Genomic DNA, 25,565 nt, shown 5'->3' on the forward strand with positions numbered 1-25,565 from the left:
CCCTAGTGTCCAAATAACTCTAAATTAAGTCTTTGTTACATTTAATATGTTCCCCTAGTGTCCAAATAACTCTAAATTAAGTCTTTGTTACTTAGAATATGTTCCCCTAGTGTCCAAATAACTCTAAAATAAGTCTTTGTTACTTAGAATATGTTCCCCTAGTGTCCAAATAACTCTAAATTAAGTCTTTGTTACTTAATATATGTTCCCCTAGTGTCCAAATAACTCTAAATTAAGTCTTTGTTTCTTGGAATATGTTCCCCTAGTGTCCAAATAACTCTAAATTAAGTCTTTGTTACTTAGAATATGTCCCCCTAGTGTCCAAATAACCCTAAAATAAGTCTTTGTTACTTAGAATATGTCCCCCTAGTGTCCAAATAACTCTAAATTAAGTCTTTGTTACTTAAAATATGTTCCCCTAGTGTCCAAATAACTCTAAATTAAGTCTTTGTTACTTAATATATGTTCCCCTAGTGTCCAAATAACTCTAAATTAAGTCTTTGTTTATTGGAATATGTTCCCATAGTGTCCAAATAACTCTAAATTAAGTATTTGTTCCCCATACCAAAGTGTTACCAAAAACATATAACTTTGTCTTGAATTTGAAAAAAACAACATTTTATTTTTCACTAAAGAAGGGTTCGGTGAATGCGTATATGAAACTGGTGGGGTTTGGTACCTCCAACAAGGTTAAGAACCACTGGATTAGAGACTTTAGATTAGGAGTCGGCTACTTACTGTATTATATAGCTACAAAGTACCTTTATAAAATTCCATTGACAGTCAGTGGGCCATAACAACCTTTGTGTTAATATTGACTTTTTAATAGTGTTCAATTTGGAACACATTTCCAAAGAACCATACATTTATTTACAAATACAGCAGCGCCTTGCCTTATGTTAGTAATCCATTCCAAAAGATCAAAGGCCCAAATGTGCATAAAACAAAGAAACTTATCCCGTAAAGGAGTCATATTATGATTTATTTTTTTACATTTAAAACTCTTCCTTGTGGTCTACATAACATGGAATGGTGGTTCTTTGGTCAAAATGTTGCGAAGATGTTTTACAGACAATCTTAAAAAACGTCACAAATTTGGCAAATCCAAACGACTCGTTTGGAGGAAGTATGAAAGAAGGCAGTTTTATTTTATAAATATCTCCAGCATGCCCCATGGTTTGATTTCACATTTCAGATCCCAAGTACACAAAACCGAGTACCAATAGGTAGGAAAAGTAGGTTTGGCATAATTGGTTCCCTTTGAGAAATAAAGTAAATCCAATGAATCAGTTCCAAACACCCCACAACGTTGACAATAAATTATACTTTTACATGCATAACTATATAAAATACATCATATACATGATGGATTAGATGGATAAATAAACATCTAGTATCACTTTTACCTTTATTAAAGACACTTGTTGGCGACGAGTGGAAAGGGAGGATTCCAGGGGTCGGCAATGTCGTACTTTGCTACAAGTTCTTCATTGAATGTAATAGTGTTTCTCACCTTCTTTATGAAAGTGCTCAATTTTCTTTCGCCCTGTGTGTGCCTTTTTTGCGACTGAGAGACTGAGGCTATGTTCACAATGCAGGGTGTGATACCCATTTTAGATTAGTTTTTATTAAATCCAATCTTTTTATGTAGTCGTTCACATTACCGCAAAAATATTCAACTTCTGTGTATGTCAAATGTTAACGGAATGCATCCGTAAAAATCTGATTCATATTTACATATGAAAGAGCCCTTGATCGGATTTGAAAAAAATCTGGATTTTCCCTTACCACACTGACATAAAAAAATCAGATCTGCTATATGGTCGAAGAAATCGGAAATTACCTGTGTCCAGTGGGAACAGTGGTCACCAACATTCTTTGTTTGGGCACTCGATTCAGTGGAATGATACGTGGGCAAAACAGACACGTTTGTTATGCTCAATGTACGATAAACAAGACTTATAAGAAAACTGGAAAAACATTTTAACAAAAATGTCCAGAAACACTGAACCATACGAAAAATATAGACATACAAAAACGGAGGTCCCACCGTACATGTGTCAACAACTTTTATCCATTGTATGTACTGTAGTGAGTTTACTGTGAAGATCTATAAAACTAGAGAAAGATAACATGTACATTTACAGTACCGTATTTTTCGGACTATAAGTCGCAGTTTTTTTCATAGTTTGGCCGGGCTCCAGTGCGATTTATATGTTTTTTTTCTTCTTTATTATGCATTTTTGGCAGGTGCGACTTATACTCCAAAAAATACGCTATATAAAATAATAGAGGTGGCAAAAAATAGATTTATGAATGAGTCGCAATTCCTATTTGTAGCGATTCATAATCAATGAAAAAGTTAATAAATAATATATATTTTTAAATCTGTCCTGTCTAGCCACTCAGGTAAATCATATTGTTGATGGAAATGACCCTATCTGCTGTCGATGTTTACTTTAGAAAAGAGAAGTTTGGGTTACTTCTCTTGTTGCCTTATTTGTATTTGATTTTATTAAACAATTTTCTTTTAAGTAATGTATAAATGTATCAGACATATTTTGTTTAAATTATTGAGGAATGTAGTTAATCATGGAACTGGCACTCAGTCTTATAAAAAAAATATTGATTTTGAATTGAGAAATCTTTTGTAATTTGTGAATCGAATCGTTACTCCCAAGAATGAATTGAATCAAATGGTGTGGTGCCCAAAGATTCACAGCCCTACAAAATAACATATGATATTTCAAAGGTAACTCATGATTAAGAATGATAATTTGAAAATGTTCAGTCTATGACCACTAGGTACAGGAATCATACAACAATTCACGATTCGATTCAAATTCTTGGTGTTACAATTCGATTCGGAATTGACTCCCGATTCAACACAATTGTTGATTCAAAACGATTTTCGCAGTATGTTATTTGGGTTTGAAAACATTGTGCTAAGCGCAGTCAAGGTGTTGAGGGGATCCGGTTTGGTGGCTGCAGGATTAGGTCTCTGCTTTTTGCAGATGATGTGGTCCTGATGGCTTCATCTGGCCAGGATCTTCAGCTCTCACTGGATCGGTTCGCAGCCGAGTGTGAAGCGACTGGGATGAGAATCAGCACCTCCAAGTCCGAGTCCATGGTTCTCGCCCGGAAAAGGGCGGAGTGCCATCTCCGGGTTGGGGAGGAGACCCTGCCCCAAGTGGAGGAGTTCAAGTACCTAGGAGTCTTGTTCACGAGTGAGGGAAGAGTGGATCGTGAGATCGACAAGCGGATCTGTGCGGCATCTTCAGTAATGCGGACGCTGTATCGATCCGTTGTGGTGAAGAAGGAGCTGAGCCGGAAGGCAAAGCTCTCAATTTACCAGTCGATCTACGTTCCCATCCTCACCTATGGTCATGAGCTTTGGGTCATGACCGAAACGACAAGATCACGGGTAAAAGCGGCCGAAATGAGTTTCCTCCGCCTGGTGGCAGGGCTCTCCCTTAGAGATAGGGTGAGAAGCTCTGTCATCCGGGAGGAGCTCAAAGTAAAGCCGCTGCTCCTCCACATCAAGAGGAGCCAGATCAGGTGGTTCGGGCATCTAGTCAGGATGCCACCCGAACGCCTCCCTAGGGAGGTGTTTGGGGCACGTCCGACCGGTAGGAGGCCACGGGGAAGACCCAGGACACGATGTCTCCCGACTGGCCTGGGAACGCCTCGGGATCCCCCGGGAGGAGCTGGACGAAGTGGCTGGGGAGAGGGAGGTCTGGGCTTCCCTGCTTGGGCTGCTGCCCCCGGGACCCGACCTCGGATAAGCGGAAGAAGATCGATGGATGGATGGATGGAACATTGTGCAACGGATCATGTTCTGTTTAGTTTTTGACTCCCTCAGTTCTGTTTTCAGCACCCTTGGGTTCGTGTGTTTTTGGTTACCATGGGTGCTGATTAGTGTCTGGAACGCTCACCTGCCCCCGGGCACTAATCAGAGAGCTACTTATTCCTGTTTTTCGCCACACTGAGTCTGGCTGTCTTATTTTCTTCATGCAACATTTACGTTTGTGACCCATGCTTTAATTCTTCTTCCTGTGCTAAGCTTTGCCATAGCTACCTGTGCTAGCGGCACGCTTTTCTATTTATCTGCATTTCCTGCCTGATTTATGACAATAAATCATCGTCTCACCTGCACTTTGCCTCCGGAGTTTCCGTCTGCATCCTGGGAAAACAGGATGTGACCACGACATAACACACTGTAAAGTAACCTTTTCAAAACAGGTTAAAGTACCACTGATAGTCACACACACACTATGTGTGGTGAAATGACCCATCCACCCCCTGGGAGGTGAGGGGAGCAGTGAGCAGCAGCGGTGGCCGCGCTCGGGAATCATTTTGGTGATTTAACCCCCCCCAATTCCAACCCTTGATGCTGAGTGCCAAGCAGGGAGGCAATGGGTCCCATTTTTTATAGTCTTTGGTATGACTTGGCCGGGGTTTGAACTCACGGCCTACAGATCTCAGGGTGGACACACTAACCACAAGGCCACTGACGTATGACATATACACACAGCTATTAAACAGGAGATGGCCTGAAAAACGTATTTAAAAAATTGATTCAAAATATGGGTTATTTTATAGATTTTTGAACATTTTGAATAGTATCAAATTCAGTTAATATTCAGAAATCGATAAAAAAAAAAAAAGATTTTTTTTCTGCTGTGAATAGATTTTTTTCAGCAGATCTATTGACCGCTATGTGATATGTTGTGTATATCTTCACAGGTCAAAGAGTGTCGTCCGCATATACACCGCAGTTAGGTTCGAACCGAGTAAGATCAACATCTTTGTGAAGGACTGTCAGAGGGGTGGCAAAGACGTGACCTGCATGTCAGCCATCGTGTGCTTCAACATCACCGCAAGGACGGCCATTGCCGCCACGCAGGAAATCGGTAAGCCAGCGAAAATAATCATTTGCTCTCAAAGTGTCTCCGCGAAGCTTCCAGTTTTTTTCTCTTGTGTCGACGTCTGTTTTTCATTTAAACCTGTTTAGACATGTAAAACAAAATCAGAATCTGTTGCTGACACCAAAATATGCTGACAGCTGTTCAACTGTATGCAATATGCAGTTGGTCAGCTACTTTTTTTGGTACTTGATGAAACATGACAGGAAGAAACATGGCTGGCTTTGAGTGGAAAAGGCCATAAAACCATGTGCAGTATATCCTCTATGTCCTGCCTCAAGCTTACTTTTCAGGGTGTGCTTTCCTGTGCAATGTCTGCTAATTACAAGTGGCACTGAAAGAAAAACGTTTCTTTACTACTACTATGAAGTACTGGTAATGAGCTCTGTTTTTTTTTACTGTTTGAACCTCGTCATCAAATTATCTGTAAATTGATCTGTTTTGCACAGATAAACTGATGACTCAATCTGTCAGATGAGTGATAAGTGGCCACCTGCACACATTCTCAAGGATTCCTTACTTAAAAGTTTATTTGAACGGATATGATATCAGGTTCCTGTTTCGCTATGAGAAGACGCTAAGGAAGCCAAGGTGAAGGGGGCACGTGTTCTTAGTTGACCTCTTCACCCCCATGCGTCGTCATGAAATAAATCAGACTTGCCAAAACAAAAGTAGAAAGAGAATAGGGGGAGTTATCTTGTCTTCCCTGGTTGCGTACAGTGGAACACGTTTATTTAATTTTCCACTCATTGTTATGTCTGGCGAGTAACGCTCGACAGATGTGCTTGAAGTGAAAACCGAACTGGGGTTGTGAGATACTGTAGTTTCATGCAAATTTGTATTAGGAGTTTTTTAAAGTGGTGTTATGAGTCGGAATGGGTATTGTTTACCGATTGTGTACCTATACTACTACAAAATAAAGTTAAAGTCTCAACGATTGTCACACACACACTGGGTGTGGTGAAACACCTCCTCTGCATTTGACCCATCCCTATGTTCACCCCCTGGGAGGTGAGGGGAGCAGTGAGCAGCAGCGTGCACCGCGCTCGGGAATCATTTGGTGATTTAACCCCCAATTCCAACCCTTGATGCTGTGTGCCAAGCAACCCTTTTTTTGTAGTCTTTGGTATGACTCGGCCGGGGTTTGAACTAACAACCTCCCAGTCTCAGGGCGGACACTATAACCATAAGGCTACTGAGCAAAATCAGTACTTCTAAACCTGTGGTTCTTAACCTGGGTTCGATCGAACCCTAGGGGTTCGGCGGAGCCTCCGCCACGTAGGTAAAGAGACATCCGACTTATCGTGTAAATAAAAACTTCTCCCTATCAGCCTATTATGGATACCCCCAAACAATGTTACCTCTAATTTTCCATCTGATTTGCAGGTTTTTTGATTGATCGATTTAAACTTTTACTTGTAGATTGCAAAGGAAGAGAATACTTTATATGAAACAGTACAGTTTACAAAGTACAGTACATATTCCGTACAATTGACCACTAAATGGTAACACCCCAATAAGTTTTTCAACTTGTTTAAGTCGGGGTCCACGTTAATCAATTCATGGTAATGTGTGTAAGGTGTGTGATTTGTTGTGAGTTCATGCACGGTGTTGGTTTTGTTCTTTGAACAAGGTGATGTTCATGCACAGTTCATTTTGTGCACCAGTAAAAAAACACAACTTTTTCTTGATTTAAAAAACATTTTATTTTTCACTAAAGAAGGGTTCGGTGAATGCGCATATGAAATTGGTGGGGTTCTGTACCTCCAATAAGGTTAAGAACCACTGTTCTAAACAGTGCCGGTGAAACAGTGCAAACCAGAATTTTTTAATTTTTAATTTTCTTTTGAAACATGCATTTTTTGTTTTTAAAAAAAAATGCATTTTTATCCTCACAGAATTTTGTGCTGTTGAAGTTGTGAACGGACTAGTAATTTAAATACTTCAATAATATGAATAAAATAATAAATACCGTAATTTCCAGACGATAAAGTGCACCTAGTAAGCCACACCAACTTAATTTTATGTTATAAATGTATTGTCTGGGGCAGCACGGTGGTACAGGGGTTAGTGCGTGTGCCTCACAATACCGAGGTACTGGGTTCGATCGTGGGCTCGGGATCATTCTGTATGGAGTTTGCATGTTCTCCCCGTGACTGCGTGGGTTCCCTCCGGGCACTCCGGCCTCCTCCCACCTCTAAAGACATGCACCTGGGGATAGGTTGACTGGCAACACTAAATTGGAAACACTAAATTGGCCCTAGTGTGTGAATGTGAGTGTGAATGTTGTCTGTCTATCTGTGTTGGCCCTGTGATGAGGTGGCGACTTGTCCAGGGTGTACCCCGCCTTCCGCCCAAATGCAGCTGAGACAGGCTCCAGCACCTACCGCGAACCCAAAAGGGACAAGCGGTAGAAAATGGATGGATGGATGTATTGGCTGCACGTGTCTATAATCCGCAGGTGTACAAATTGAAACATTAAATATTAGCAGAGACTTTGCCTGTATCTGCGCAGGGGTACCTGTGGTCATTTTCTGCGGAGACTTGCGGTTGATTCGTTGTGCCCTCTCTGGAAGTCCAGCCTTTCAGGGCCAGTTAGTGGTGGTGGGTTGCAGTTCAGTGGGGCATCTGCTTCCTTTGGCTTTGGGGCTCCACCGTGTGCATTTAATTGTGTCTTAGCCATGATGGGGGTGAGTCCATAACACGCTAAATGACAGACTGAACGATTGGATGGTTGTGTTTGATTTAATGTGGACAATTTCATTGGTCCGCTGTGACTAGTTTGGCAATTTTGTTTGTCTGTCGTTATGAAGCTACATTTATTGGTGGCATGTGAAGTTTATGAACCCGTAAAACTCAATGAATTAGCCACAGCATTGTACAAAACGCAGGCTTCAAAGCGTAGGGAAAAAGCCATACCTTATAGTCCGGAATTTACGTTTTTTAACACAGTCAAAAATAAGTAAATCAAAAAATTGTCATATTTTATGCAGCACAACCAGCAACAATAGAGCACGTATAGAACAATTGACTTGCTTGTGTTGTAATGTTAATGCTCACAGTTCCGGGGTTCATGAATGCGCCACACTCACTTTGATCGTGATGCATAGCGAGGAAGTGCAGTGTTGTTGTTGTTGTGACTAGCGCTACGGCTCTAGCGGTGTTGTAAATCAAGCTGCTGTTAAAACGACTGTTACTCTCTGCGTGCCGATACCTACAAGTTGTTTTCTGCACAGTATTGATTTCAAGCACTTGTTGCAGTCTGCATTTGTTTAGCACCGAAATGAGGCGCCGATAGCCTCATCTTATTTTGGCCTGGTTACTATGGCGTCATATTTGTGTCTTAATAGCGTCTACGAACAACTAATATGATTTAAATTGAAAACATAGTTCAAAAGGATACATTATTAGAGCCACACATTAGTAAGACATATAATAAGACATGAAGTAAGCTATTTAGGTGTAAAAATCAAAAGAATAAGATGTAAGGCTTTTATCCGAAACCAGTGGTTCTTAACCTGGGTTCGATTGAACCCTAGGGGTTCGGCGGAGGTCAAGACACACCCGACTCATCGTGTAAATAAAAACCTCTCCCTATCGGTGTATTACGGATACGGCAACAGCAGAAGTCAGACTGATTTGCAGGTGTGTAATTTGTTGTGAGTTTATGCACTGTGTTGGTTTTGTTGTTCGAACAAGGTGATGTTCATGCACGGTTCATTTTGTGCACCAGTAATAAAACATGGTAACACTTTAGTATGGGGAACATATTCACCATTAATTAGTTGCTTATTAACATGCAAATTAGTAACATATTGGCTCTTAACTTGTCATTATTTAGTACTTATTAATGCCTTATTCGGCATGGCCTTATTATAACCCTAACCTTCTAACCCTAACCAAATAACTCTAAATTAAGTCTTTGTTACTTAGAATATGTTCCCCTAGTGTCCAAACAACACTAAATTAAGTCTTTGTTAGTTAGAATATGTTCCCCATACTAAAGTGTTACCAAAAACATATAACTTTGTCTTGAATTTGAAAAAAAACAACATTTTATTTTTCACTAAAGAAGGGTTCAGTGAATGCGCATATGAAACTGGTGGGGTTCGATACCGCCAACAAGGTTAAGAACCACTGCTCTAAACGTTGAAAAAAGCTCCGTGCATGAAGATGTCTGCAATGGTCGAATATTAGTGTCTCTTTCGGTGCAAAAGGAAGCGAAGAGCACGGAGGTCCTTCGACATTCTGATATTAACCCATACAGTATATCACTACTGTCACCCCAGCTTTACATGTCTGCTTTTAGATGTTTTAATAATAATATGGATAATAGCAAACAAGCAAACACTTTTATTTTTTTTTAATATTTGCTCAGAACAACATATTTTTCGCGTGAGTTTAATTTATTTTCAAAATATAATGTCTGTGCTTGAAAAAAACATATTTTTATGTCCTTAAAATCTGCCTTTGCTACATCAATATTAAGACACAAATATAACGCCATAGGTTACTGCCGTTTACATCCACACCGGTGCAGAGTTACGGTACTCATTCCTAGTAGGGCTGTACGGTATACTGGTATTAGTATAGTACCGCGATACTAATTAATCATATTTGGTACTATACCGCCTCTGAAAAGTACCAGGAAGAGGTGCTTTAAGACATGGCTAGCTAGCTTGCGGCTAAAGTCCAGCTGCAGTCTGCAGTGTTGTAGCTACTTCTAAATCACTAATCCTCGCCTCCATGGCGCCAAATAAAGTAAGTTTCTTACAAGTATCATCCCTGCAGGACGAGGAATAGCTAAACATGTTTCACTACACACCGTAGCACACCGGCATTAAAATGTAAACAAACGCCATGGGTGGATCTACACCTAACATCCATTGTAATGATACCAAATACAGGAATGTATCTAGTCGATACTACTATGATTACGTTAATATTTTTTGGCATCACAACATCTTCTTTTGGGTTTTTTTAAATTATATTATGTTTATAAACTCGTAGATACGTCCCTGGACACATGAGGACTTTGAATATGACCAATGTATGATCCTGCAACTACTTGGTATCAGATTGATACCCACATTAATGGTATCATCCAAAACTAATGTAAAGTATCGAACAACAGAAGAATAAGTGATTATTACATTTTAACAGAAGTATAGATAGAACATGTGAGAAGAGAAAGTAAGCAGATATTAAAGGGGAACATAATCACAATTTCAGAAGGGTTAAAACCATTAAAAATCAGTTCCCAGTGGCTTATTATATTTTTCAAAGTTTTTTTCAAAATTTTACCCATCACGCAATATCCCTAAAAAAAAAAGCTTCAAAGTGCCTGATTTTAACCATCGTTATAAACACCCGTCCATTTTCCTGTGACGTCACATAGTGAAGCCAACACAAACAAACATGGCGGAAAGAACAGCAAGCTATAGCGACATTAGCTCGGATTCAGACTCGGATTTCAGTGGCTTAAACGATTCAACAGATTACGAATGTATTGAAACGGATGGTTGTAGTGTGGAGGCAGGTAGCGAAAACGAAATTGAAGAAGAAACTGAAGCTATTGAGCCATATCGGTTTGAACCGTATGCAAGCGAAACCGACGAAAACGACACAACAGCCAGCGACACGGGAGAAAGCGAGGACGAATTTGGCGATCGCCTTCTAACCAACGATTGGTATGTGTTTGTTTGGCATTAAAGGAAACTAACAACTATGAACTAGGTTTACAGCATATGAAATACATTTGGCAACAACATGCACTTTGAGAGTGCAGACAGCCCAATTTTCATCAATTAATATATTCTGTAGACATACCCTGATCCGCTCTCTTTTCCTGAAAGCTGATCCGTCCAGTTTTGGAGTTGATGTCAGCAGGCCAGGGAAGCTAGGGTCGAAGGGGGTTTAGCTCGCTCGTCTGCGGGAACAAACTGGCGCCATTGCTTGCCGTGCTAGCGAGGTCCTTTGTCCCTGAATTGCTCACACACTCCGGCAGATTCAATGGGGGTCTGGCGGCAGATTTCTTTGACTTTATCGTTGGAAATGCATCTGCTTTGAGTGTCGCAGGATATCCACACATTCTTGCCATCTCTGTCGTAGCATAGCTTTCGTCGGTAAAGTGTGCGGAACAAAAGTCCAATTTCTTGCCACTTTCGCATCTTTGGGCCACTGGTGCAATTTGAATCCGTCCCTGTTCGTGTTGTTACACCCTCCGACAACACACCGACGAGGCATGATGTCTCCAAGGTACGGAAAACAGTCGAAAAAACGGAAAATAACAGAGCTGATTTGACTCTGTGTTTGAGAAAATGTCGGATTGCTTCCCGATGTGACGCCACGTTGTGACGTCATCGCTCCGAGAGCGAATATTAGAAAGGCGTTTAATTCGCCAAAATTCACTCATTTAGAGTTCGGAAATCGGTTAAAAAAATATATGGTCTTTTTTCTGCAACATCAAGGTATATATTGACGCTTACATAGGTCTGGTGATAATGTTCCCCTTTAACAGTAAATGAACAAGTAGATTAATAATTTATTTCCTACCACTTGTCCTTAATAATTTTGACACAATAATAAAATGGAAAATGACACAATACGTTACTGCATATGTCAGCAAACTAATTAGGAGCCTTTGTTTTATCACTTACTGATAAAAGACAAGTTGTCTTGTATGTTCACTATTTTATTTAAGGACAAACTTGCAATAAAAAGCATATGTTTAATGTAGCGTAAGATTTTTTTGTTAAAATAAAGCCAATAATGCAATTTTTTGTGGTTACCTTTTATTTAGAAAAGTATCAAAAAGTATTGAAATACATTGTGGTATCGGGACAACACTAATTCCTAGTTATAAGCACAATGTCTCAAGGAGTCCCTGGTTGCAGAAATAGAAAATGGCGACATAAATGCTGCTTGAAAGAATAAAAACACCGAGCTGGCTATGAGGAACTTTTATCAGTATGAACTGATGTTTGTATTATTGAGAAGCACATTAAGGCAAGGTCTGCGAACCTCTTTTGAGTCGCTGGTTGACCCTAGTTTTAAGTTCACCATCACTTAGTTTTTTCATTTGCAAATAAAATCTCCAGTAGGACATGGAAATTGTTTGAAACAATGTGGTTTGGAAATGAGTCATTTCTGGAGTTGAGGATTCGGATGATTGTACGAGTCGGTCACTTTAAAATTGCAGCGCACCACCACAGTGACGCCATTAGCCAGGGATTTACAATTAGTCTACCCTTAGTCTACAGCAGAGATACTTAAACTCGTGGGATCTTTCCTAACATTTGTCCAAACGCCTCTTGTGACCTCTCAGGGATCAAATATAACGTCTCCATTGCGGAGCGACGGTTCAATCCTCGGGCCATACTGGACAACCCAAGCAAGTCTCAGCCTCAAAACCTGACACTTCTTCCCGGTGAGGAAAGGTGTGAGCACATCTACTTCCATGTCATGGTAAGACCTGTGTTGAAAATGTCACTTACTGTACTCAGACTACCATAATGCTCCAAATTTAAAAGATTCATTTGGAAAACATTTTTGAAACTGTTTTAAATCTTATTAAGAATTGCCATACAATCAATAATTGCAGGTTGGAATGTTTGATGTATAAGAACAAACTTTAAACCAGTTCCTCTCAAATAGTGGGGTGGGTCGCCCTGAGGGGGCGCGGTGCGATGTTACAGAATCAGAATCAAAAATACTTTATTACTCCCCAAGAGGAAATTCAGACCCCAGGAAACATGCTTCATCAGTGTCATGCTTCAAACCCCGTTTCCAAAAGCTGTGCATTACAAACCGTGCTCCTAGTCGCCATCAATCCTGACTTCATTTTCATTTACAAAAAACTTTTTTTTTTCTTTTTTTTTTTTTTTTTATAGGTTAAAGTATTTTATATGTTAATAAGTTAATGCTGTTAATGATGCGTATCAATTTACATCTAGTATTAATTATAGAGTTTTGTATTTTTTTGGTAACACTTAAGTATGAGGAACATATTCTAAGTAACAAAGACTTAATTTAGAGTTATTTGGACACATATTCTTTTTTTTTTTCTTTTTTTCTTTTTTTTGTCCTGTCCAGCTTCTCAGGCAAATCATATAGTTGATGTAGATGCCCATGCCGGCTGTTCAGATTTACTTTACAAAAGAAAAGTGTAGGATACTTCTCTTGTTGCCTTATTTGTATTTGACTTTATTAAATTTATTTATATTATCATTTGATGCAGCCGGGCCGGAGCAGGAGGGGATAGAAAGAGAAAAAAAAGAAGACAGAGGGGGAAATTGTGGGGACAAGAGGGGGATTAGACAGAGAGCCAAAAACAACAACAGCAAACACAACAGCAACAATAGAGCAACATCAGCAAATACGACATGTACAAATATGATGGTAAAAGTGATAGCAAATAAGCAGTTAGCGAAAATAAAAAATAATACAGAAATGACAATGAGCATTATTACACTACAAATGGAGCAATACAAATACCAATAGAAATAACACTATTGATAATGAACAATACCAATAATTTACCTCTATTATCAACAATACAGTTGTTCAAATGCAACAATACATATACGTAATGATAACTTGAGATACGAAAGAATGCAGAAAAGTGAAGGGGAAGAAAGAGAAGCAACCTACATTAACCTTGTAGATTGTTATAGTAACAATAGGTTAAGCTTTGTCAGTATGCCATGTGTTATACCCAGTTTACCCTAGGGCAACAACGTAAATATATGTTTGATGAAACGTGATTATGTGCATGAGTGTACGTATGCATATGTACTTGTATATGTACAGAATGTGTATATGTGTTTGTACAGTTAGTGTATATGTACAGTATGTGTATGTGTATGTTTGTATATTGAATGTGCGTGTGGATGTACGAACTTTAAGTATGTAAATATGTACTGTATTTGTGTATGTATGTGGGAGTATATGTGAATTTGTATGTACAATATATTCGACTCCCAGTGTGCGTGGGAGCCAGAGCACAGCCCCAGCCTCCCCGAGAGCCCAACCCACAAACAGTAGGTGTGGTGCCCAGGGAACCAGGGACCACCGCCCCCACGCAGCCAAGCCGGGGAACATATTCTAAGTACCCTAATCCTAACCTTATTGAGGGAAGACGCTTAGTTAATGGTTTACTGGTTGTATAATAAGGCCATGCAGAATAAGGCATTAATAAGTACTTAATAATGACTCATTAAGAGCCAATATGTTACTAATTTGCATGTTAATAAGCAACTAATTAATGGTGAATATGTTCCCCATACTAAAGTGTTACCTTTTTTTTATTCAATATCAAATGGTTCATGTATGTAAACATTTTTTTACAGTTTAAATAAGGTTTTATTTTAGTCAAAATTGATGCCCTGAAGAACAATGCTGATAAAGCCATATTTCTTTTTTTTTGGTTGTTAATTAAAGACATTACATGATACAATGTTATGCAGAGTTAAAGTTAAAGTCCCAGCGATAGTCACACACACAGTAAGTGTGGTGAAATGATCCTCTGCATTTGACCCATCCCCATGTTCCCCCCCTGGGAGGTGAGGGGAGCAGTGAGCAGCAGCGGTGGCCGCGCTCGGGAATCATTTTGGTGATTTAACCCCCAATTCCAACCTTTGATGCTGAGTGCCAAGCAGGGAGGTAATGGATCCCATTTTTATACACTGCAAAAAGTCAGTGTTCAAAAACAAGGAAAAAAAATACAAAAATTAGGGGTATTTTATTTGAACTAAGCAAAATTTTCTGCCAATACAACGAGAAAATTTGGCTTGTCAAGACTTTCCAAAACAAGTAAAATTAGCTAACCTCAATGAACCTAAAAATACCTTAAAATAAGTATATTCTCATTAATAACAAGTGCACATTTCTTGGTTGAAAAAAAACCCAACGTTTTGCTAAATATGTTGAAAAATATTCTTAAATTAAGTAAATGCTAGAGCCATTGTCTTTACATAATGATATGCGCTCGGCATCATGATTTTTTTTTTCATGCTTGAAGTAAGAAATTATTACTTTAAAAATGTAGTTTTATACTTGTGAGTGTTAATAACACAGCTTTGCAACAGTCGATATTCTAGTTTCAAGCATGTTTTACTCAATATAGGTCATAAAATCTCAGCAACAAGCTGTAATATCTTACTGAGATCATTTAGGACCAAAACCCTTAAAACAAGTAAAACTCTCTAACATAAAATCTGCTTAGTGAGAAGAATGATCTTATCAGACAGAAAATAATCAAATATCACGCTTGTTTGAGATATTCAATCTTACTTAGATTTCAGTTTTTGCAGTGTAGTTTTTGGTATGACTCAGCCGGGCTTTGAACTCACGACCTTCCAGTCTCTGGTCGGACATTCTAACCACAAGGCCAATTTTTTAGACAAATGATATTGCAGTGGAGCGTGGGGGGGCATATTTTGTTTTCGTCCAAAGGGAACATAACAGAAAATAATTGAGAAATAAATAAATAAATAAATGGGTTATACTTGTATAGCGCTTTTCTACCTTCAAGGTACTCAAAGCGCTTTGACAGTATTTCCACATTCACCCATTCACACACACATTCACACACTGATGGCGGGAGCTGCCATGCAAGGCGCTAACCAGCAGCCATCAGGAGCAAGGGGTGAAGTGTCATGCCCAAGGACACAACAGACGTGACTAGGATGGTAGAAGGTGGGGATTGAACCCCAGTAACCAGCAACCCTCCGATTGCTGGCACGGCCACTCTACCAACTTCGCCACGCATTTACTGGATGAATGCATTTCATTTAGATTTGAGTGGACGTACACTTCCCATTTTTACACATGTACAGTTCATTCAAAACATATATTAATATATTGAATACAAGTTTCGAGATTGCGAATAAGCACAAAGCGGCGACCGTGAGAATGTTTTTTTTTCTCGCAGCTATTTCAGCAAGACTCACTAAATGCATTTGGAATAATGAATAAAGTGTGTCTCAGGTAAGGCATTGACTTTACACCATGATGTTAAATATGTTGATGGAAAGCAGAGGTTTTCAAACTTACAAGACTCTTTATGGTAGGGAACATTTTCTAAGGACTCACTTGTTAGCCCATAGATAGATAATATGCATAATAATGATGGATTTCAATTTACACAGCGCTTCACTGAGAACTAAGGACCCATCATTCATTCACTTCACATCCACTCAACATTCACACTCGTAAGCTACATTTGTAGCCACAGCTGCCCTGAGGTAGGCTGACGGAAGCGTGGCTGCCAATTTGCGCCTACGGCCCCTTCGACCACCACCAACCGTTCATTCACGTTCATACACCAATGTGAGCGGCACTGAGAGAAAGGTGGGTGAAGTGTCTTGCCCAAGGACATGACAGTGGATGGCGGAAACTGGAATCGAACCTGGAACTCTCAAATTGCTGGCACAGCCCCTCAACGCCGTAATAATCTGCCTTCTGTGCTACATATATCAAGTATCTTTAGGTCAAACATTTACACCTAAATACTTCACAACACAGTGTAAACGAAAGTTTCAAAAAATAATAACACAACCTTAGCATTCCAAATGAAGCCACTTTAAAAAAATAAATAATTTAAGCTAACTTAATTGGTTGAACTTTTACACAATGATGATTGATATCACTGTCATCATATTTTGTAAGGTTCACTGCTTTGGCCTTTGCTGGCCTCTTGATGAAGTGGATGGATTTAAGCATTTGTCAATTCTGTGGTTTAAAGTAGGGAGTGGATTCATATGGCCCCATTCGTCGCGGTTTATCTGACACATGAAACATGACGAATTTGAGGCATGCACTAATTAATTTCGCCGCCAAAAGGCAGTAGAGTGTTGTATGTCTTAAAATGTTTTGTGGCATTTCTCACTTTGACCACAGCATCAGTTGCTATGTAGAGTGGCACTTTCCATAATTTTCAGCAGACTGCACTGCAAACTGCTTAACCCACCTCTTCATCCCACGCGAGATCCACCCAGGAATGGTGCCTTATGAATACCTTCCCTAATAGGGGTGTGGGAAAAAATCGATTCGAATTCGAATCGCGATTCTCACGTTGTGCAATTCAGAATCGATTCTCATTTTAATTTTTTTTTTTTTTTTTTAATTGATCAATCCAACAAAACAATATACAGCAATACTATAACAATGCAATCCAATTCCAAAACCAAACCCGAGCCAGCAACACTCAGAACTGCAATAAACAGAGCAATTGAGAGGAGACACAAACCAAAAGTAGTGAAACAAAAATGAATATTATCAACAACAGTATCAATATTAGTTACAATTTCAACATAGCAGTGATTAAAAATCCCTCATTGACATTATCATTAGACATTTATAAAAATAACAAAAAATGAACAATAGTGTCACAGTGGCTTACACTTGCATCGCATCTCATACGCTTGACAACACACTGTGTCCAATATTTTCACAAAGATAAAATAAGTCATATTTTTGGTTCATTTAATATTTTAAAACAAATTTACATTATTGCAATCAGTTGATAAAACATTGTCCTTTACAATTATAAAAGCTTTTTACAAAAATCTACTACTCTGCTTGCATGTCAGCAGACTGGGGTAGATCCTGCTGAAATCCTATGTATTGAATGAATAGAGAATCGTTTTGAATCGGGAAAATATCGTTTTTGAATTGCGTTGAATCGGAAAAAAATCGATTTTGAATAGAATCGTGACCCCAAGAATCGATATTGAATCGAATCGTGGGACACCCAAAGATTCACAGCCCTATTCCCTACTGTAGATCAGTAACACGAATTGGGCTCTCAGGACCTGATCTACTAAAATCCCAAATAACAAGTAAAAAATAATGTTTGCAAACTATAACAATTGTGTGTACGATTAGTGGGCATGTTGCAGTTGATCTACTAAGACTGATAAAGCTGTGCAGACTTAGGTTTTTTACGCAATCAACCGGCTGTCACCATGGGGACATTGATTTCCTGTAATCCTGCTCCGACCTGTGGGGTTATAGAATAATTATTATAGCATAATCTGCGCCACCTTCTCTGGGTTATACAGAAGCAGCACCTAGACAACAGAATTTATTTTTACCATGCAGAAGGTGCACTCTGGGTGATGACATTTTCTGACATTCTCTGAAAGTTTAATCAAAATCTGCTTTTAACTTTTTGAGCTATGTTATGCTATGGGACAGGATTTAGTACCCTGTCAGTCAGAGTTCAGTGATTAATAAAAGTAAACAAACAGATAGAGATGTCCGTTAATATCGGCCTGCCGATATTATCGGCCAATAAATGCTTTAAAATGTAATATCGGAAATTATCGGTATCGGTTTCAACCTCCCGATATTCCCGGGAGACTCCCGAATTTCAGTGCCCCTCCCGAAAATCTTCCAGGGCAGCCATTCTCCCGAATTTCTCCCGGACAACATTATTGGGGGCGTGCCTTAAAGGCACTGCCTTTAGCATCCTCTACAACCTGTCGTCACGTCCGCTTTTCCTCCATACAAAAAGCGTGCCGACCCAGTCACATATTATATGCGGCTTCGACATACACACAAGTGAATGCAAGTCATACTTGGTCAACAGCCATACAGGTCACACTGAGGGTGGCCGTATAAAGAACTTTAACACTATTACAAATATGCGCCACACTGTGAACCCACACCAAACAAGAATGACAAACACATTTCGGGAGAACATCCGCACCGTAACACAACATTAACACAACAGAACAAATACCCAGAACCCCTTGCAGCACTAACTCTTACGGGACACTACAATATACACCCCCCGACCCCCACCCCACCCCACCCCCCCACACCCCATCACCAGAATTCGGAGGTCTCAAGGTTGGCAAGTATGCTCTAGTACAGTGTTTTTCAACCTTTTTTGAGCCAAGGCACATTTTTGCGTTGAAAAAATCCGGAGGCACACCACCAGCAGACACCATTAAAAAAAACGAAACTCAGTTGACAGTAAAAAGTCGTTGTCGCAATTGTTGGATATGACTTTAAACCATAACCAAGCATGCATCACTATAGCTCTTGTCTCAAAGTAGGTGTACTGTCACCACCTGACACATCACGTCATGACTTATTTGGAGTTTATTGCTGTTTTCCTGTGTGTAGTGTTTTAGTTCTTGTCTTGGGCTCCTATTTTAATGGCTTTTTCTCTTTTTTTGTTTTTTTCCTGTAGCAGTTTCATGTCTTCCTTTGAGCGATATGTCCCACATCTACTTTGTTTTAGCAATCAAGAAGAATTTAGTTGTTTTTATCCTTCTTTGTGGGGACATTGTCGATTGTCATGTCATATTCAGATGTACTTTGTGGACGCTGTCTTTGCTCCACAGTAAGTCTTTGCTGTCGTCCAGCATTCTGTTTTTGTTTACTTTGCAGCCAGTTCAGTTTTAGTTTCATTCTGCATAGCCTTCCCTAAGCTTCAATGCCTTTTCTTTTTACCTGTACACTGCCTCTCGCTGTTTCCGACATCTACAAAGCAATTAGCTACCTGCTGCCACCTACTGATATGGAAGAGTATTACACGGTTACTCTGCCGAGCTCTAGACAGCACCGACACTCAACAACAACACATCATTTGCAGACTATAATTACTGGTTTGCAAAAAATTGTTTTAACCCAAATAGGTGAAATTAGATAATCTCCCACGGCACACCAGACTGTATCTCACGGCACACTAGTGTGCCGCGGCACAGTGGTTGAAAAACAATGCTCTAGAATACTCTGGACTGAAGCTGTGTGCATTCATTGTTGTTGTAGCTGTTGTTTTGAGGCATGTTTAAAAAAATAAAATAATAATGCACTTTGTGAAAGTCAAAGTATAGTATTTCCCATAGTTGTAGTGGGTATTAGGATTATTTCAGGGAGAGCATGTCCCAAATTCCAAGCTGCTGTTTTGAGGCATGTTAAAAAAATAATGCACTTTGTGACTTCAATAATAAATACCCAAATAAGTTTTTCAACTTGTTTAAGTCGGGGTCCACGTTAATCAATTCATGGTAAAGTTACATTGTTTAATGCATCCAGCGGGGCATCACAACAAAATTAGCCATAATAATGTGCTAATTCCACAACTGTGAATCGGAATCGGTAATCAAGAGTTGGACAATATTGGAATATCGGATATCGGTAAAAAAGCCATTATCGGACATCTCTACAAACAGACAAACCCCAGCAAATATAGCAGATGTTATAAACCAAATGCGGACAAAAATACAGATGTTTTGACATATTTCAATATTTATGTGACACCCATAGATCAGCTTTGCGCGCACTATGAAGTTTGCACGTTTAGTACACGCAAACTGTCAGCAGACCAGGCCCTAAGTGTGTACAGCGCGAAATGAGCGATTTAGAGTCATGTCTAAAACTCCAACAAACGCCATGGCAAATTGTGATGGCTAATACAGTGGCTCTTCCAGCTTCCAACTAGCATTGTTAGGCTCGAACTGCCTTGCAAAGTCAGTGCAAATCTGATATATCTTATATTTCTTAGCATTAACACACAATTCCTAAGGTTGGAGAGCAAATATATGTCGATCTGTAACGACCGTATTTTCTGGACTATAAGTCGCTACTTTTTCCCCAAGCTTTGAACCCTGCGGCTTATGCAAAGGTGTGGCTAATCTATGAGTATTTCTTCGCTAACGGCTAAATTATGAAATGGATTAAGCAAAGAAAGGAAACCATGTTCTAAAAGTATCCACTTTAAGAAACTGTTCAAACTCAAAAGTGTTTGCAAAGTACAAGGAAGAATAATCCTGATAAACATCTTGAACCTTATTAAAAAAAGGAGAACATCTTATTCATCTCATAAAAGATGAATAAAGACATCAATGACATTTCTGTTTTGTTTGATCAGCCGTTTTACTGCCATGTTACAGGCCTCATTTAGAAACAAAGTATGTAAATAAACAATTACAGAATATTTATATGTTAATATCTCATTTTACAACGTACCGGTATATATCTACAGATGAAAAAAAAAAAGTATTCTAAAATTAAGTGGGTTAGGCTTATTTAGTCCGTAAAATACGGTTTAAGCTAATGAGAGCAGCTGGGATAGGCTCCAGCCCCGTGTCACCCTGAAAGAGAGAAAATGGATGGATAGCAAGAAAACCGAATGCTTTGGGGGCAGCTTTTCCGTACTTCATTTACTACGCTCACTAGCTACACAGACGCTTGTAAATTAAGTTTATGCTCGCAAGTTAATCATTAAAAAAAAAAAAATACGAGACGCAGCTTGTACCACATAATATGCATAGGTTGAAGTACCACTATAGTTAAATATATTATATACCTTAAATCCAACTAGACATTATGTACAATAACGTTGTAACACAAAAATTTAATTTGGCAATACAAAGAGCAACTAGCGTTAAGCAAGCTGAAGTGTCAACAATTTATTCAGGTGGTAGAAACGTGATTCTCAAGTGATTAACCTGCTTACCCGGACTCTACCTCCAGCAGCCCTCGGTATAAATGAGTTTGAGACCCCTGACTTAGTAGTTCATGTCCAGTTATAGACTTAGACTTAGACAAACTTTAATGATCCACAAGGGAAATTGTTCAACACAGTAGCTCAGTTACAATGATGTAAAGTGTAAGGATGGAAAGGACAATGCAGGTATAAATAGGCTAAATATAGCGATATAAAATATAACATATATACGAATATGTGTACAGTATATTATATATACTTTATACACTTTTTAACAATAAAAGTTAAAATACCACTGATAGTCAAACACACACTAGGTGTGGTGAAATTACCCTCTGCATTTGACCCAACCCCTTGTTCCACCCCCTGGGGGGTGAGAAGAGCAGTGAGCAGCAGTGGTGGCCATGCTCAGGAATCATTTTGGTGATTTAACCCCCAATTCCAACCCTTGATGCTGAGTGCAGGGAGGTAATGGGTTCCATTTTTATAGTCTTTGGTATGACTCGGCCGGGGTTTGAACTCACGACCTACCGATCTCAGGGCGGACACTCTATAACCACAAATCCACTGAGCAAATATGCCATAACTTCATGAATTTAATGCAAAAGAAAATTACCGACCCCCAATCTTGAAGGTCCACGGATCCCAGTTTGAGAATCCCTGATCTAAAATAATGTGTTCATTCAGCAAACTATTTTTTGGTTTATTTGGATCTCCTGCATTCAACGCACTAACTTTTCTGAAATATTTATACATTTGTTAAATTCAAGCATTTAATGCCATTAAGTCTGCTGCTTGATCACAAAAACAATGTTTTATGTCGTAGGAAACCACAGACTATGCAAGGCCAATTGTGTTTACTGTACAAGTTGGGTTGTGGGATGCGGACAATGGACCAGTTCTCGATGAAAGCTGGCCAACTGTGTCAAAAACTGAGGTGAGAGACTGAAGAAAACTTCGAACTTGCAAAAAAAAAAAAAGGTACCGATACAGCAATATTTAAAGAATGTTTTTTTATTGCTAGTTGCCTTTCTGGAATGGCTGTGACGAGGATGACCGGTGCGTGCCGGACCTCGCACTGCAGAGTATGACAGACCTGATGACTCGAACGTAGGCACACGCATAATCCATCAGAACAAATATACATTCATATATTATTAATACATCTTCCTGTTCTTTCAGTCAGTTCTGCTCGCAGCCTGTACAATCTCGGGGCGCTTTCTGCCGCCATCTCAACGAAGGAGGCACTGAAGGATCTCTGCGGGTTCTAGAAGCTAACAGGAGAAGGATGGTGGTGGATGCTCGATTAGAGAATAAAGGAGAAAATGCTTACAATGCTCGCCTCAACATTAGCTACTCTCCCAATCTGCGCTTCTCCAGCCTCATATTGAAGGTAAGTGCTCGTCATGCAGAGTCCAGCTGCTTTGTGAAGACAGACAATGACTTTGTGTATTGCTGGTGCTAGGACAATGCTGATGTCAAGATTGAGTGCTACATCGAGGACAAACTGAGACATGTGAAGATCTGCAATGTCAGTGCTCCATTTATGAAGTCGAAGGCACAGGTGAGATAACGTCCACTTTGAATAAGGGAAGGACATTGGCACTAAAGCTGCAACGATTAATCGATTACCGTAATTTTCGGACCAAAAGTCGCAGTTTTTTTCATAGTTTGGCCGGGCTCCAGTGCAACTTATGTATGTTTTTTTCTTTCTTTATTATGCATTTTCGGCAGGTGCGAATTATACTCCGGTGCGACTTATACTCCGAAAAATACGGTACATTGAATAATTTGATTAGAAAAAACTTTGATATATTTTCTGTTTATTTAAAAAATCTTTAAAGCGTTCAACTAATACAAATTAATTTTAAAAAAAAGGAGAAGATTTGCCCGGAACATTCATTTGATTTTGAGTGCGGTGGTGTGTGGGTTCCGTGATCTGTATGCCGGCAAACTGCAGATATATTATTTTTAATTCTTATTAATGCACACGTTAAAAGTTTTTAATTTCACTGTTAATCCTGTGAATACAGTATATGAGAAAGAATACAATGAATGTTATATGGTCATCTCAACTTTTTTCCCTATATTACCTTAAGGCAGCGGTTCTTAACCTTGTTGGAGGTACCGAACCCCACCAGTTTCAAATGCGCATTCACCGAACCCTTCTTTAGTGAAAAATATTATTAAATTATTTTTTTTTTAATTCAAGACAATGTTATATGTTTTTTTTTTATTGGTGCACAAAATGAACCGTGCATGAACATCACCTTGTTCCAAGAACAAAACCAATACAGTGCATGAACTCACAACAAATTACTGTCAGGTTCAAACACCAAACTATCTATTACACAAGACAAGAAGAAAGGAATCAAGCAGAGACAGAGTTGAATTTTACTCATGAGGAGAGACGTATTGGGCTGTACACTCAGTTACAGTTTCCCCCTACGCTCTAAGGTACAGCACCACGTGCTCCTCTATTTATTCGGGAGGTCCCTAGTTAACATCACTGAGGTTGCTTCGGAAGGGAGGGGTAATGCAAGCAGTCCCAGTAGACAAAATATATGATTATTCAGAATGGAAATGTGCTGACACTCGTGATTTCGCCTTGTCTCTGTTTTGTCTGCGTTGAGGTACTCGATGTCCGTCCTTGGCTGTCAGCAGGCAGGGTCTGGAAACAAACTGCTGACACGAGACAACTCGCAAAGCAAGATTACAAGTTGTGCCTTTGCACAGATAGAAAAGTACAACTTCAGCACAATTGATAATAATTATAGCAACGGCCTTTAAGCATAAGAGTTGTGTGATAACTTATACATAATTATTCTAACATTTACACACCTGCAAATCAGATGGAAAATTAAAGGGAATATTGTTTGGGGGTATCCATAACACGGCGATAGGGAGAAGTTTTTATTTACACAATGAGTCGGGTGTGTCTTGACCTTCGCCGAACCCCTGAGACGGACTCACCGAACCCCTAGGGTTCAATCGAACCCAGGTTAAGAACCACTGCCTTAAGGCTATAAAGTGTGTTTTAACAGATTACTCGATTAATCGAACAAACTAATCGGTAGATTAATCGATAACTACAATAATCAGTTGCTGGGTTGCATATGACGTCACATCCGACTCAAGTCCGGATCATTGCATACTCGTGGTGGTCAAGCCAGCGTCTGTTCTCAATGGGTAGTAGGCACCATTTAGTCTTTCTCGAAGAAAAATACCCTATGCTTGCGTTGTTTTCGGATGTACGAACCGTTCAAATTGCGAAAAGGATAAACGTTTCTTCAGAGTTCCTCGAGAGGTAATCAAGAAGGGCGGAAGAGAGTAAGATTTTACAAGAGTTGAAGAACCCACAAGTTTGCAGTGATCACTTCGTTAAAGGTTGGTTATATAATATTTCCTATTTAAGTATTAGCTTGATATTATTTGTATTTCTTAAAACACGTTTTTGCTACGAGTGTTTCAAAACGCACCAACTTGGCAAGTCTAAATAAAAAAAAGCAAATGTGACCAAAACCTAAAAGATTAAAGCTTTTACCATACGCAACAATCATAAATGAAGCTTTCAGCACATACACAATGTTGACATCTGCAGTTATATTTTCATAAAGACAGGGAAAACACGCATACTTGTAATCAGCGCATGGGACACCAACAAACGTGGCTGTAGACGCAAAGTTAAATGGTGAAGTGCAACCCTACCCGAGCAAAAACAATGCATGATTTATCTGGGCGAGTCTTTATACCAATTTCCTTGACTCAGCCACACACAAAGAAGTTGTAGACTTCCATGCTTTTCCAAGTTTTCTTCTGTTTTGTCGTGTATACTTGCGTCTTGAGCACAAGATACTTCATGCCTGGGAACGCGACCAACGGCTAATCTTTGATATGACTCAAGAAATCTTTTTTTGATAAAGTATAGTTAGATTTTTTGCTCATATCTGCTTTTGCAGGTAAATCTAGGCCTCTTGCGTACTCAGATAGTCAGGACCAAGCCATATTGACTTGGTTCACCACCACTTATTTTCACTTCCACAAAGAAGTCACTTGTCAGAACACAAGCAATTGCTGGTACCTTGTTTTCCGTACGACCCTCTTCATATATGATTTGGTTTTCAATTAAAACTTTCACCAAAATGTTGCCCCGGTTTTTAAGTACCGTTTTAGTT

The 25,565-nt window shown here is 39.3% G+C and overlaps 1 protein-coding gene across 1 annotated transcript in view; it reads left to right on the top strand.

Annotated features, from left to right (window-relative positions):
* itga11a (integrin, alpha 11a) overlaps positions 1 to 25,565 on the top strand; it is a 191,696-nt gene that overhangs the window by 124,124 nt on the left and 42,007 nt on the right. The window contains exons 16-21 of the mRNA XM_061974906.2: positions 4,747 to 4,913; positions 12,253 to 12,392; positions 22,217 to 22,327; positions 22,415 to 22,500; positions 22,573 to 22,783; positions 22,856 to 22,954. Of these exons, the coding sequence (XP_061830890.1) occupies positions 4,747 to 4,913; positions 12,253 to 12,392; positions 22,217 to 22,327; positions 22,415 to 22,500; positions 22,573 to 22,783; positions 22,856 to 22,954 (814 nt within the window). The remainder of the gene's footprint in view (positions 1 to 4,746; positions 4,914 to 12,252; positions 12,393 to 22,216; positions 22,328 to 22,414; positions 22,501 to 22,572; positions 22,784 to 22,855; positions 22,955 to 25,565) is intronic.

This window comes from Nerophis lumbriciformis, linkage group LG15 (genome assembly GCF_033978685.3).
Source record: "Nerophis lumbriciformis linkage group LG15, RoL_Nlum_v2.1, whole genome shotgun sequence".
NCBI classification, from domain to species: Eukaryota; Metazoa; Chordata; class Actinopteri; order Syngnathiformes; family Syngnathidae; genus Nerophis; species Nerophis lumbriciformis.